Here is a 13698-nt window from a genome sequence, read left to right on the forward strand (position 1 = left end):
AGGGCTAAGTCTGACAATAGAGTCCATGTATTCAAGCCACTGCTTGTACAGACGCACTGACATTGTTTATTTACAACGCAGGCGTGTTCTGAGCACGCTCAGTCCCTGGCTTGACTTCTCGAAGTCACGCTCCCTTAAAAAAATACACATTTGTCCATTTGTATTCACCACTCGGGCCGTTATTGAAAGTTATGGTGGGCTTCGGGTTCCTCTGGTTTCTTTGTAGAATAAATAGCATGAAGCTAAAGTGTGATGACAGGTAGCGCGGTGGGAGGGAGGAGTGGGTCTGTTCATAATGGTGGCTGAGGTCTGCCTGTGGAAGCTCAGCAGGCTCTGACAGAAATCCAGAGTGGGGTGGAATTATGTTGCTGGAGGAAGGTCATTGTGTTACTCTTTGTTTATAGCCACACAAAAACTGCAAAAACTGAAATGTAAGTAAGATGAAATAGCTCAAATAAGGATGATATTTGCTTATTTTCTGTTGGATAAGATCATTCTTCTCACTAAGCAGATTTGACTTGTTTTAAGTGTTTTGGTCCTAAATGATCTCAGTAAGATATTACAGCTTGTTGCTGAGATTTTATGACCTCTATTGAGTAAAACTTGCTTGAAACTAGAATATCAACTGTTGTAAAGCTGTGTCATTAACACAAGTATAAAACTTCTTTTTTTTTTTAAAGTAATAATGTCTTTGTCATTCCTGTAAATCTGGTTTATGTTTGGTCATGTTTTGTTTTGATTTTGGACTCTTGCTTCACGTTTTGCACTTCCTGGTTTTCTTTGTTTCCATGCCAACCCATTAGTTTCCACCTGGTCCCCTTAGTCACGCCCCGATCCTCAGCCTCTCACACCTGGTTCTAATTACCACAGCAGTATTTAAGTCATTTAAATACATCCGCCTCCGCTTGGGATGGTTTCCTGCTGGCTCCGCTGTGAACGGGACTCTCGCTGCTGTGTCGGATCCGCTTTGGACTGGACTCTCGCGACTATGTTGGATCCATTATGGATTGAACTTTCACAGTATCATGTTAGACCCGCTCGACATCCATTGCTTTCCTCCTCTCCAAGGTTCTCATAGTCTTCATTGTCACCGACGTCCCACTGGGTGTGAGTTTTCCTTGCCCTTATGTGGGCCTACCGAGGATGTCGTAGTGGTTTGTGCAGCCCTTTGAGACACTAGTGATTTAGGGCTATATAAGTAAACATTGATTGATTGATTGATTGATGGAATTTGTTTTCCTTTCCTCGGCCTGGCTTCTTTACCTACTGGACTGTGTTGAATACTCATGACCACGCACCTACCTGTCCTTGCCGGACCCTCATGGTTTGACCACGCCACGTAAGACCTCTTTGTTTATATGCCTCAGTGCTAGTTTTTGGTTTGCCATGTGCTGTTTTTGTTCTAAGTTTTAGCATAGGATTCAGGAGGAACAGTGTGGTTTTCGTCCCGGTCGTGGAACTGTGGACCAGCTCTATGCTCTCGGCAGGGTTCTTGAGGGTGCATGGGAGTTTGCCCAACCAGTCTACATGTGCCTTGTGGACTTGGAGAAGGCATTGGACCGTGTCCCTCGGGAAGTCCTGCTCAGAGAGTACGGGGTATCGGACTGTCTTATTGTGGCGGTCCACTCCCTGTATGATCAGTGTCAGAGCTTGGTCCGCATTGCTGGCAGTAAGTTGAACACATTTCCAGTGAGGGTTGGACTCCGCCAAGGCTGTCCTTTGTCACCGATTCTGTTCATAACTTTTATGGACAGAATTTCTAGGCGCAGTCAAGGCGTTGAGGGGTTCCGGTTTGGTGGCCGCAGGATTAGGTCTCTGCTTTTTGCAGATGATGTGGTCCTGATGGCTTCATCTGACCGGGATCTTCAGCTCTCGCTGGATCGGTTCGCAGCCGAGTGTGAAGCGACCGGAATGAGAATCAGCACCTCCAAGTCCGAGTCCATGGTTCTCGCCCGGAAAAGGGTGGAATGCCATCTCCGGGTTGGGGAGGAGACCCTGCCCCAAGTGGAGGAGTTCAAGTACCTAGGAGTCTTGTTCACGAGTGAGGGAAGAGTGGATCGTGAGATCGACAGGCGAATCAGTGCGGCGTCTTCAGTAATGCGGACGTTGTACCGATCCGTTGTGGTGAAGAAGGAGCTGAGCCGGAAGGCAAAGCTCTCAATTTACCGGTCGATCTACGTTCCCATCCTCACCTATGGTCATGAGCTTTGGGTCATGACCGAAAGGATAAGATCACGGGTACAAGCGGCCGAAATGAGTTTCCTCTCCCTTAGAGATAGGGTGAGAAGCTCTGCCATCCGGGAGGAACTCAAAGTAAAGCCGCTGCTCCTCCACATCGAGAGGAGCCAGATGAGGTGGTTCTGGCATTTGGTCAGGATGCCACCCGAACGCCTCCCTAGGGAGGTGTTTAGGGCACGTCCAACCGGTAGGAGGCCACGGGGAAGACCCAGGACACGTTGGGAAGACTATGTCTCCCGGCTGGCCTGGGAACGCCTCGGGATCCCCCGGGAAGAGCTAGACGAAGTGGTTGGGGAGAGGGAAGTCTGGGTTTCCCTGCTTAGGCTGTTGCCCCTGCGACCCGACCTTGGATAAGCGGAAAATGATGGATGGATGGATGGGTTTTAGCATAGATTATTATCCGCCATCGAGCGTGCTTTTTGTTTTGCGTTTTTGTATTATAGTGTATAAATAAAAAGCATGTACTTACATTCACGTCTCGCCCGTTCGAATCATCCTTTGCGTAGAAGAAGCAAAATAAATCCATGTCACAGTCCTGACAGTCTTACTTCAAGCATGAAAAAAAAAAATCATGACGCTGAGCACATATTATGTCAAGATAATGGCACTAGCATTTACTTCATTTAAGAATATTTTTAAACATATTGAGCAAAAGTGTGTCTTTTTTTCTACCAAGAAAAGTGCTCTTGATATTAGTGAAAATATACTTATTTTAAAGGTTTTTTGGGGTTCACTGAAGTGATCTAATTTTGCTTGTTTTGGAAAGTCTTGACAAGCCAAATTTTCTTGTTCTATTGGCAGATAATTTTGCTTGGTTCAACTAAAATACCCCTCATTTTTGCACTTTTTAAAAAAAAATTTTAACACTGACTTTTTGCAGTGTTGGGATTGTCATCTTTTTCTTCTATTAAATTATGCAACCAGGTAATTGTACAATTTTTGTTTAAGTTTGTTTCTTTTTCAATTAAATTGTATAGGTTTTATTAAACAATACAATATTGAAACTCCTCCTGAATTTCAGGAGAAAATTTGTCCTGGGAGGTTTTTGGGAGAGGCGCTGAATTTCGGGAGTCTCCCGGAAAATCCGGGAGGTTTGGCAAGTATGCATTAACCCGGGGTTCTAATTGGATGCTTGTTTTCACGTCCGCTTTCCCACAATATAAACAGCCTGTCTGCCCAATGACGTTATAACTGTAGAATGATCGAGGGCGAGTTCTTGGTTTCTTATGTGGGTTTATTGTTAGGCAGTTTCGTTAACGTCCTCCCAGCGCGGTAACAACACACAACAACAGCAGTCACGTTTTCGTCTACCGTAAAGCAGTTTGTCTGCCGTAAACAGCAATGTTGTGACACTCTTAAACAGGACAATACTGCCATCTACTGTACATGCGTATGGTTAGATAAATAGAGACAGGGTGGATTCTGCTAATATACACACACACACACAAGTTGAGGCTCATAGCATAGTAGAAATAATCTGGATCAGCCCCAAAAAATAATCACTTCTTCCTTAACCCATTCCGGACATTTGTTTAAAGTTAGATGAAAATCCACCGGTTGTTTTTTGAATTATTCATAGAGTGAACACACACACTGAAGTGTAAAAATGCTCAAAATCAAATTGGTTGTTCATTGTTCCATTTTGGACATTTTTCCTAAAAGTTTCATGAAAATGCACCCATAACTTTTGAGTTATGTTGCTATCTAACTAACTTTAACTAACCGGCAAACCAACGTCAACAACTAAATAACCACCTGGCGGAGGTAATTAAGTGCAGAGATAATCTGAATCTACTTCAACTGTCATTTTTCTCTCTTTCTTTGCAGTGATATCCTCAACGGTTCGGCCGTGTGCGTTTACCGAATGGAGGACGTGATCCGGGCTTTCAAGGGCAACTTTTTGCACAAGGAGGGGCCTCAGTACAAGTGGGCGGAGTTTACTGGCAAAGTGCCCTACCCGCGTCCCGGAACTGTGAGTTCATACTCCAACCCGCAATCCCCCTGATGTCGCCGTAACGTAATTAGAATGCCACCATGTTCTGTTAAAGTTCAGACCGGCCAAGGCCCAACAAACCTAGTTTAGATCTGTGTAAAAGTGTTAGTTCTTCTTTAGATACTCTCTTTTGGCACAGTCTTTTTTTTCCTTTTATGTGTAAATTGTACTGGCACTGAAGTTAATACAGCAAGTTGCACGTAGTTGAGAAAATATCCCACTTTGATAGGTTCTGTTTTGGAAGCACAAGCAATACAGTATTTTTTCGGGCTTTATCTATTACTTTGTATTGTAAAGCCACTAATATAGTTTTCTTTTTTCCAGCTCAAAACTTGCTATAGATCTTTCTTTTTTTTTTTTCAAATTTTTTATAACTATTTCTACACTGCAAAAAGTCAGTGTTCAAAAAACAAGAAAAAAAAAGTACAAAAATGAGGGGTATTTTACTTGAATTAAGCAAAATTATCTACCAATAGAACAAGACAATTTGCCTTGTCAAGACTTTCCAAAACAAGTAAAATTAGCTCACCTCAATGAACCTAAAAATACCTTAAAATAAGTATATTCTCACTATTAACAACTGCACTACTATATGAGTATGGATTTCCATTTGAGTTTGAGTTTATTTGGAACATGCAAGCATACAACAAGATACATCACAATTTCCAGTTTCTCTCTTCAACATGTTCGAAAAGGAGTAGGAAGAAGCAGAGCTTATTTAATCCTACCCCTTTTCTTTACATAACAGTTGCTAAAACTTTTGTTCACTTCCTGTTCTCAATGTATTCACAATGTATACTCCTTAAGTAATAAGTAATCACGATAAAAATAAATGAACAAATAAATAATTGGTGAAGCAAGTTTTATTCCATACGATGAGATAAGTCAGATTATTTTTAGAATGATTGGGTGAGTAAAATCAGAATGTTTATCATGGTTCTTCTTTTATGTACTTTGTAAACACTTCCAGTTTGAAGAGTTTCTTGAAGTGGATCATATTAGTACATTGTTTGATTGCTTTGCTTAATCCATTCCATAATTTAATTCCACATACTGAAGGTCTTAAGTGTTGTAAGTGCATACAAATGTTTTAAATTACATTTTTCTCTAAGATTATATTTCTCTTCTTTTGTTAAGAATTGTTGTATATTCTTGGGAAGCAGGTTATAGTTTGCTTTGTGTATAATCTGGTTGTCATCTGTTTTAATTATGAGATACAATTGTGTCAAAGTCATGATTTTTTTTTCATGCTAGAAATAAGAAATTATTACTTTAAAAACGTATTTTTATACTTGAGTGTTAATGACACAGCTTTGCAACACTTGATATTCTAGTTTCAAGCATGTTTTACTCAAATTAGGTCAAAAAATCTCAGCGACAAGCCGTAATATCTTACTGAGATCAATTAGGACCAAAACCCTGAAAAGAAGTAAAACACTCTAACATAAAATCTGCTTAGTTAGAAGAATTATCTTAGCAGACAGAAAATAAGCAAATATCATCCTTATTTGAGATATTTAATCTCACTTTGATTTCAATTTTTGCAGTGTATGCAAAACGAAGCTATAACTGAACTGGTTGCAAAGTAAACAAGAACTGAATGCTGGACGACAGCAAAGACTTACATCATGTGGAGCAAAGACGGCGTCCACAAAGTACTTCTGAAAATGACATGGTAATCAACAATGTCCCCGCAAAGAAGGAGAGGAACAACTTAAATAGCCTTGATTGCTAAAACGAAACAGGTGCGGGGAATAGCACTTAAGGAAGATATGAAACTTCTATAGGAAAATACCAAAAAAACAGGAAAAGAACTAAAACACTACATACTGGAAGACACCAGAAAACCCCAAATAAGTCACGGCGTGATGTGACAGTACTTTGAGACAAGAGCTATAGTCATGCATGGTTGGTTACGGTTTGAATTCTTATCCAACACTTGCGATAACAACTTTTTATTGTCAATATCAGCTGCTGAGTTTAATATATTTATGTTTTCTGCTGGTGGTGTGCCTCTGCATTTTTTCAATGACAAAAATGTACATTGGCTCAGAAAAGGTTGAAAAACACTGAGTTAGATGACATGTTATCAAGCTGAGTGTCCGCCTGGTGGTGATGAACCCCAAGATGCAGAGAAGGACGCAGGGATTGCGTAAGAAAACATGGTTTAATTAAACACTAAAACAAGAACAAAACAAAAGGGTAGCAACATAAGGCGCGCACAAGGTGGATAACAAACTTGGCTAAGAACAAAATATCACTTACTGTGACACGACGGAACTATGGCATGAGCAGAGGTAGACAAACATACAAGAGACAAGACAGGTCGTGGTGACATCGATACGGCACGACACGACAATAATCCAGCACTGACTGGAGGACAAAGCAGGTAAAAATAGGAGCGGGCTGATTAACACCAGGTGTGGCCAGGTGCCAATCTGCCGCAGCTGAGAGGAAACAGCGCCCAGGGAGAAAAACAGGAAACAGACCAAATAAGAGCACTGATAGGAAATAAAGACAGGAAACAAAGACACGTGCAAAGGAAAAACTAAGACATAGACCAGGGGTCGGGAACCTTTTTGGCTGAGAGAGCCATACAAGCCAAATATTTTTAAAAGTATTTCCGTGAGAGCCATATATATATATATATTTTTTTTTTTAACCACTGAATACAACTATATGCGTGCATTTTTAAGAAATACCAACATTTTTATGGTTTAATAAGTCTCTTTTTCTTTTTAATAACATTGTTATTCTGAGGCTAACCAACAATAAATGAAATACTTCTTACCATTAATGCGACTTCTTGAACAGGTGCGGTAGAAACCGGATGGATGGATAAAAATGCATGAGAATGTTTTATATTTTGAACGTTGCGATGAGGTGGCGACTTGTCCAGGGTGTACCCTGCCTTCCGCCCGATTGTAGCTGAGATAGGCGCCAGCGCCCCCCGCGACCCCGAAAGGGAATAAGCGGTAGAAAATGGATGGATGGACGTTATTTTTGAAACTGATTACCAACCGAATTATCCATTACTTATCGTGTTAAGCAATGTCAGCTAAGATTTATCTGAGAGCCAGATGCAGTCATCAAAAGAGCCACATCTGGCTCTAGAGCCATAGGTTCCCTACCCCTGACATAGACTAAACTATCAGGGACAAGCCTGACACTGAGACTGAAAACGATGTAAATACCCATTCACAGCCTTCGGGTCATCATGAGGAATCTTGCCTAAAAAATACACAACTTTAACACTTAAAACAAGTATCAAATATCACCCTTATTTGAGATATTTAATCTTACTTGGATTTCAGTTTTTGCAGTGTAGTATCCGATCAGCCAAGGTTCGTATCGAGCATGTAGACCAGCGCTGGTCAAACAAATGACAAGAAATGTTAAGAAATGACCAAATTAAACACAGGCTAACATTAGCTCAACCTTAGTTTTGAACATGGGAGTGTAATGTACTCTACTATGTCCAGTTTGCTGCCTGCTACACTGCAAAAACTGAAATCTAAGTAAGATTAAATATCTCAAATAAGGGTGATATTTGCTTATTTTCTGTCTGGTAAGATAATTCTTCTCACTAAGCAGATTTTATGTTAGTGTTTTACTTGTTTTAAGGGTTTTGGTCTTAAATGATCTCAGTAAGATATTACAGCTTGTTGCTGTGATTTGATGATCTATATCAGGGGTGCCCACACTTTTTCTGCAGGCGAGCTACTTTTCAATTGACCAACTCGAGGGGATCTACCTCATTTATTTATTTATGAAAGAGACATTTTTGTAAACAAGTTAAATGTGTTTAATGATAATACAAGCATGTGTAACACATATAGATGTCTTTCTTTCACAAAGACAAGAATATAAGTTGGTGTATTACCTGATTCTGATGACTTGCATTGATTGGAATCAGACAGTAATGATGATAACGCCCACATTTTCAAATGGAGGAGAAAAAAAGTTGTCCTTTCTGTACAATACCACATGAAAGTGGTTGTTTTTTGGCATCTAATTCATCCAGCTTCCATACACTTTACGAGAAAAACATTGGCGGCAATTTCCGTAGCTTGCTTGATTGACATTCACGGCACCCGAGGGTCTTGTGAGATGACGCTGGCTGCTGCCAGTTCATTATTATGAAAAAATGACAGAGAGGAAGGCGAGAAACACTTTTTATTTCAACAGACTTTTGCGCCGTCCCTTCTGTCAAAACTCTAAAGGCCGACTGCACATTTCCTATCTTCACAATAAAAGCCCTGCTTCATGCTGCCTGCGCTAACAAAATAAGAGTCTCGGAAAGCTGGCGTGCACAAGTGATGTGCACGCCAGCTTTCTGAGGGATCGCTTGTGCACGCCAGTTTTCCGAGACTCTGTATTTAGTTAGCGCAGGCAGCATGAAGCAGGGCTTTTATTGTGAAGATAGGAAATGTGCAGTCGGCCTTTAGAGTTTTGACGGAAGGTACGGCGCGAGAGTCTGTTGAAATAAAAAGTGTTTCTCGCCTTCCTCTCGGTCATATTTTCATAATAATGATCTTGCAGCAGCCAGCGTCATCTCACAAGACCCTCCGGTACCGTGAATGTCATTTAAGTGACGTCTTGGTGAAGATCGATGATCACTCATTTTTAGGTCTATTTTTTTTAAAAGCCTGGCAGGAGATCGACTGACACACCCCCCGCGGTCGACTGGTAGCTCGCGATCGACGTAATGGGCACCCTTGATCTATATTGAGTAAAACATGCTTGAAACTAGAATATCAACTGTTGCAAAGCTGTGTCATCAACACTCACAAGCATAAAACTACTTTTTTAAAGTAATCATTTCTTATTTAAGCATGAAAAACAAAATCATGACTTTGACACAGTTGTGTCTCATTATTAAAACAGATGACAGCCAAATGGACTTTGCTGTTTTATTTTCAATGAAACAATAGAAAACAGGTACTCATATAGTAGTACAGTTGGCAAAGTACAGTAAACGGACTATTTAAACATTTAACATGTGACATTTCAAACAATTTTGAACAGAAAGAGTTCATGCACATCCAGATAAATTCTTCAAAATTACAATTAAAAAAAAAAAAAGTGTATATGCGCACTAATTGACTGAAAGAGCACGCACTTGGTGCAATGATGTCATGTTTTCGATGGAAAAATGCATTTTTAGACCATATGATTTGCATGAGAGTAACAAGTGGTTGTCTATTTGTTTTTCCATTAAGAACAATAAATTAGTTTTTAGTATAAGTTTGCTGGTTTCCATAAATGTCATGCCGAGCGCATATCGTTATGTCAAGATAATGGCACTAGTATTTACTTCATTTAAGTGAAGTGAAGTGAATTATATTTATATAGCGCTTTTCTCAAGTGACTCAAAGCGCTTTACATAGTGACACCCAATATCTAAGTTACATTTAAACCAGTGTGGGTGGCACTGGGAGCAGGTGGGTAAAGTGTCTTGCCCAAGGACACAACGGCAGTGACTAGGATGGCGGAAGCGGGAATCGAACCTGCAACCCTCAAGTTGCTGGCACGGCCACTCTACCAACCAAGCTATGCCGCCATTTAAGAATATTTTTCAACATATTAGGCAAAAAGGTCACTTTTTTCTACCAAGAAAAGTGCACTTGTCATTAGTGAGAATTTACTTCATTAAAGGTATTTTGGGGTTCATTGAGGTTAGCTGATTGTACTTGTTTTGGAAAGTCTTGACAAGCCAAATTTTCTTGTTCTATTGTAAGATGATTTTGCTCAGTTCAAGTAAAATACCCCTCATTTTTTGTATTGTTTTTGTGTTGTTTTTGAACACTGACTTTTTGCAGCGTACCTATTCTTCATGCCTTCAGTCTATGTTTGGATTAAATCAGTCTCCTTACTGTGACTGGCATCCACATCCCCAAGAGATACATAAATAATAATATTTTTCTCCATTATTGTGGTTACTATGGCTGTGAATCTTTGGGTGTCCCATGATTCGATTCAGTATCGATTATTGGGGTCACGATTCGATAATATATCGATTTTTTTCGATTCGATTCAATTCTCGATTCAAAAATGATATTTTTCCGATTCAAAACAAGTCTGTATTCATTCAATACATAGATTTCAGCAGGATCTACCCCAGTCTGCTGACATGCTAGCAGAGTAGTAGATTTTTGTAAAAAGCTTTTATAATTGTAAAGGACAATGTTTTATCAACTGATTGCAATAATTTAAATTTGTTTTAACTATTAAACGAACCAAAAATATGACTTATTTTATCTTTGTGAAAATATTGGACACAGTGTGTTGTCAAGCTTATGGGATGCGATGCAAGTGTAAGCCACTGTGACACTATTTTTTATTTTTATAAATGTCTAATGATAATGTCAATGAGGGATTTTTAATCACTGCTATGCTGAAATTATAACTAATATTGACACTGTTGTTGATAATATTCATGTTTGTTTCAATACTTTTGGTTTGTTCTGTGTCTCCTCTCAATTGCTCTGTTTATTGCAGTTCTGAGTGTTGCTGGCTCAGGTTTGGTTTTGGAATTGGATTGCATTGTTATGGTATTGCTGTTTAGTGGTTTGTTGGATTGATTTAAAAAAAAAAATATATATATATATTTAAAAAAAATTGATTTAAAAAAAATAAGAATCGATTCTGAATCGCACAACGTAAACTATTCGATTCGTATTCGAATTGATTTTTTCCCACACCCCTAGTAGTTACAGTATTTAAATTCGATGCAGCTTGGTTGTTGCAGATTAGATGTAAAAAACCCAAGATCTGGCCTTCCTTAGGTACTTGTAGTCCACAAAATCTAACCAAATTTGTTTAATAGTGTTTACATACTTTTACACTACACACAAACACAAAAACAATGGCTTCTTGGCAAACAAGAATAGTAGAATGTAACAATAATAGTACTAAATATGACTCTGTGACCTATCTTTTTTTTCCCCCCGCAGTGTCCCAGCAGCACATATGGAAGCTACAGCTCCACCAGGGAGTATCCTGATGATGTCATCTTCTTTAGCAGGACTCACCCGCTGCTCGAGGTTCTCATCATGCATTTACTTAAATACACTCGGGGCCTGATTTACTAAAGGTTTGCGTGTACTAAAACACATGCAAAATGAATAGCACGGCCAAAGCTGATCTACTAAACATGTGCGATGTGGATTGCGTCTCTGAAGTGAGCAGAATAAGGCGTGCAACTCATTTTGTGTCTTCATATATATGCTGATCATCAAAACGCCCACAATATTCTGAGTTGAAAATGCAAATATTTTATAGAGATTTATCGTCACTCAGCACAGCACTTTGGGAGCACCGTTTTGCATTTTATTTTGCACATTTGATAAGCACGCACAAACCGACTCGGTTACACACACGACTGAGTGTGGAGTGTTCATGCTGCAAAGACACACCTTGGACTGAGAATCCTCCATCCATGTGTAGATTTCAACATATTTGGACGGTCAGAAATAAAAAATATTAGACACATCGTCTATTCAGCAACGTCCTTTTATAATGTCATTGCTGCTGGATTACTTAAGGGGCTGACTAAAACAAGTACAACAGATACAATTTGGTCTCAACCAAAATGTATGTTTTGTTTTTTTACACAGAATATAAATGACTAACATACAGTACAGGTCATAAGTTTGGACACACCTTCTCATATCAATGCATTTTCTTTATTTTCATGACTATTTATTATTATTATTATTATTTGGGGCGGTATAGCTCGGTTGGTAGAGTGGCCGTGCCAACAACTTTAGGGTTCCAGGTTCGATCCCAGCTTCTGCCATCCCAGTCACTGCCGTTGTGTCCTTGGGCAAGGCACTTTACCCACCTGCTCCCAGTGCCACCCACACTGGTTTAAATGTAATTTAGATATTGGGTTTCACTATGTAAAGCGCTTTGAGTCACTAGAGAAAAGCGCTGTATAAATATAATTTACTTCACATTTACATATTAGATTGTCACTGAAGGCATCAAAACTATGACACCTGTGAAGTCAAAACCCTTTCAGATGACTACCTCTTGAAGCTCATCGAGAGAATGCAAAACAGTAATCAGAGCAAATGGTGGCTATTTTGAAGAAACTACAATATCCATCCATCCATTCATGTTTTCAATTATTTCACCTTTTTTTGTTCAGTACATAACTCCACATAGGGCTGGACGATATATCGATATACTCGATATATCACGGGTTTGTCTCTGTGTGATATAGAAAATGACTATATGGTGATATTGGAGTATACGTTCTCACGCAGTTGCTTTTAACTGCGGGCATTACACTGCATGCGTTTCCCACTCTTTTTTTCCTTGACATAAACAAATGCACCTTCTTACACACGTCATGTGTGTGCTGTCACATGCTCCCGCGGATTAGCGAGGTAGCTACATGGGTTAAGTTTGCTGTAATACGAGAGAAACAGAAGGTGCGAATCTGGTAACAAATGAAGGAAGAATTAATTCCCAAGAAAAACAGCACGAGGTCCATCGTCTGGCGGTGGTTTGGCTTCAAGCGGGAACGTGTTGAACAATTATGCGGCAAAAGCGTTGCTGCAAAAAGTAGCAGCACTGCTAATTTGTAGCATCATTTGAAAAGTTACCCACTAGAGCAGGGGTGCCCATTACGTCGATTGCGAGCTACCAGTCGACCGCGGGGGGTGTGTCAGTCGATCTCCAGCCAGGCTTTTAAAAAAAATAGACCTAAAAATGAGTGATCATCAATCTTCACCAAGACGTCACTTAAATGACATTCACGGTACCGGAGGGTCTTGTGAGATGACGCTGGCTGCTGCAAGATCATTATTATGAAAATATGACCGAGAGGAAGGCGAGAAACACTTTTTATTTCAACAGACTCTCGCGCCGTACCTTCCGTCAAAACTCTAAAGGCCGACTGCACATTTCCTATCTTCACAATAAAAGCCGTGCTTCATGCTGCATGAAAGTTTAAAATGAGCATATATTAATGCAGTATGAAGAAGAATGTTTTATGATATGTTTTTGATATGTCATCTTAATGACATCATGCACAAAAGTGCACTCATAGCTTGTTTTAAAATGTCTCTGACAATCTTGCACTTTCTGTTTTGGAAATGACATGAATGATTAATAACTGTTTAATGAATACAGTTTTAGTTGTGATTTCCCTCTCTGCATGAACGTTTAAAATGAGCATATATTAATGCAGTATGAAGAAGAATGTTTTAATGTAGACACATAGAATCATCATACTGCTGTGATTATATGCATCAAATGTTCATTCAAGGCTGAGGCAAAATATCGAGATATATATTGTGTATCGTGACATGGTCCAAAAAATATTGAGATATTAATAAAAGCCCATATTGCCCGGCCCTAACTCCACGTGTTCATTCATAGTTTTGATGCCTTCAGTGACAATCTACAACAAATAAAGAAAACCCATTGAATGAGGTGTGTCCAAACTTTTAGCC

At 39.5% G+C, this 13698-nt stretch overlaps 1 protein-coding gene across 4 annotated transcripts in view; it reads left to right on the top strand.

The window, feature by feature from the left end:
- Window positions 1-13698, top strand: part of sema3h (sema domain, immunoglobulin domain (Ig), short basic domain, secreted, (semaphorin) 3H) — a 206082-nt gene that overhangs the window by 173802 nt on the left and 18582 nt on the right. For all 4 annotated transcript variants that reach the window (XM_061904843.1, XM_061904845.1, XM_061904842.1 and 1 more), the window contains 2 exons: window positions 4066-4210; window positions 11188-11277. In XM_061904843.1, coding sequence (XP_061760827.1) covers window positions 4066-4210; window positions 11188-11277 — 235 coding nt within the window. The remainder of the gene's footprint in view (window positions 1-4065; window positions 4211-11187; window positions 11278-13698) is intronic.

This window comes from Nerophis ophidion, linkage group LG06 (assembly GCF_033978795.1).
Source record: "Nerophis ophidion isolate RoL-2023_Sa linkage group LG06, RoL_Noph_v1.0, whole genome shotgun sequence".
Classification (NCBI taxonomy): Eukaryota; Metazoa; Chordata; class Actinopteri; order Syngnathiformes; family Syngnathidae; genus Nerophis; species Nerophis ophidion.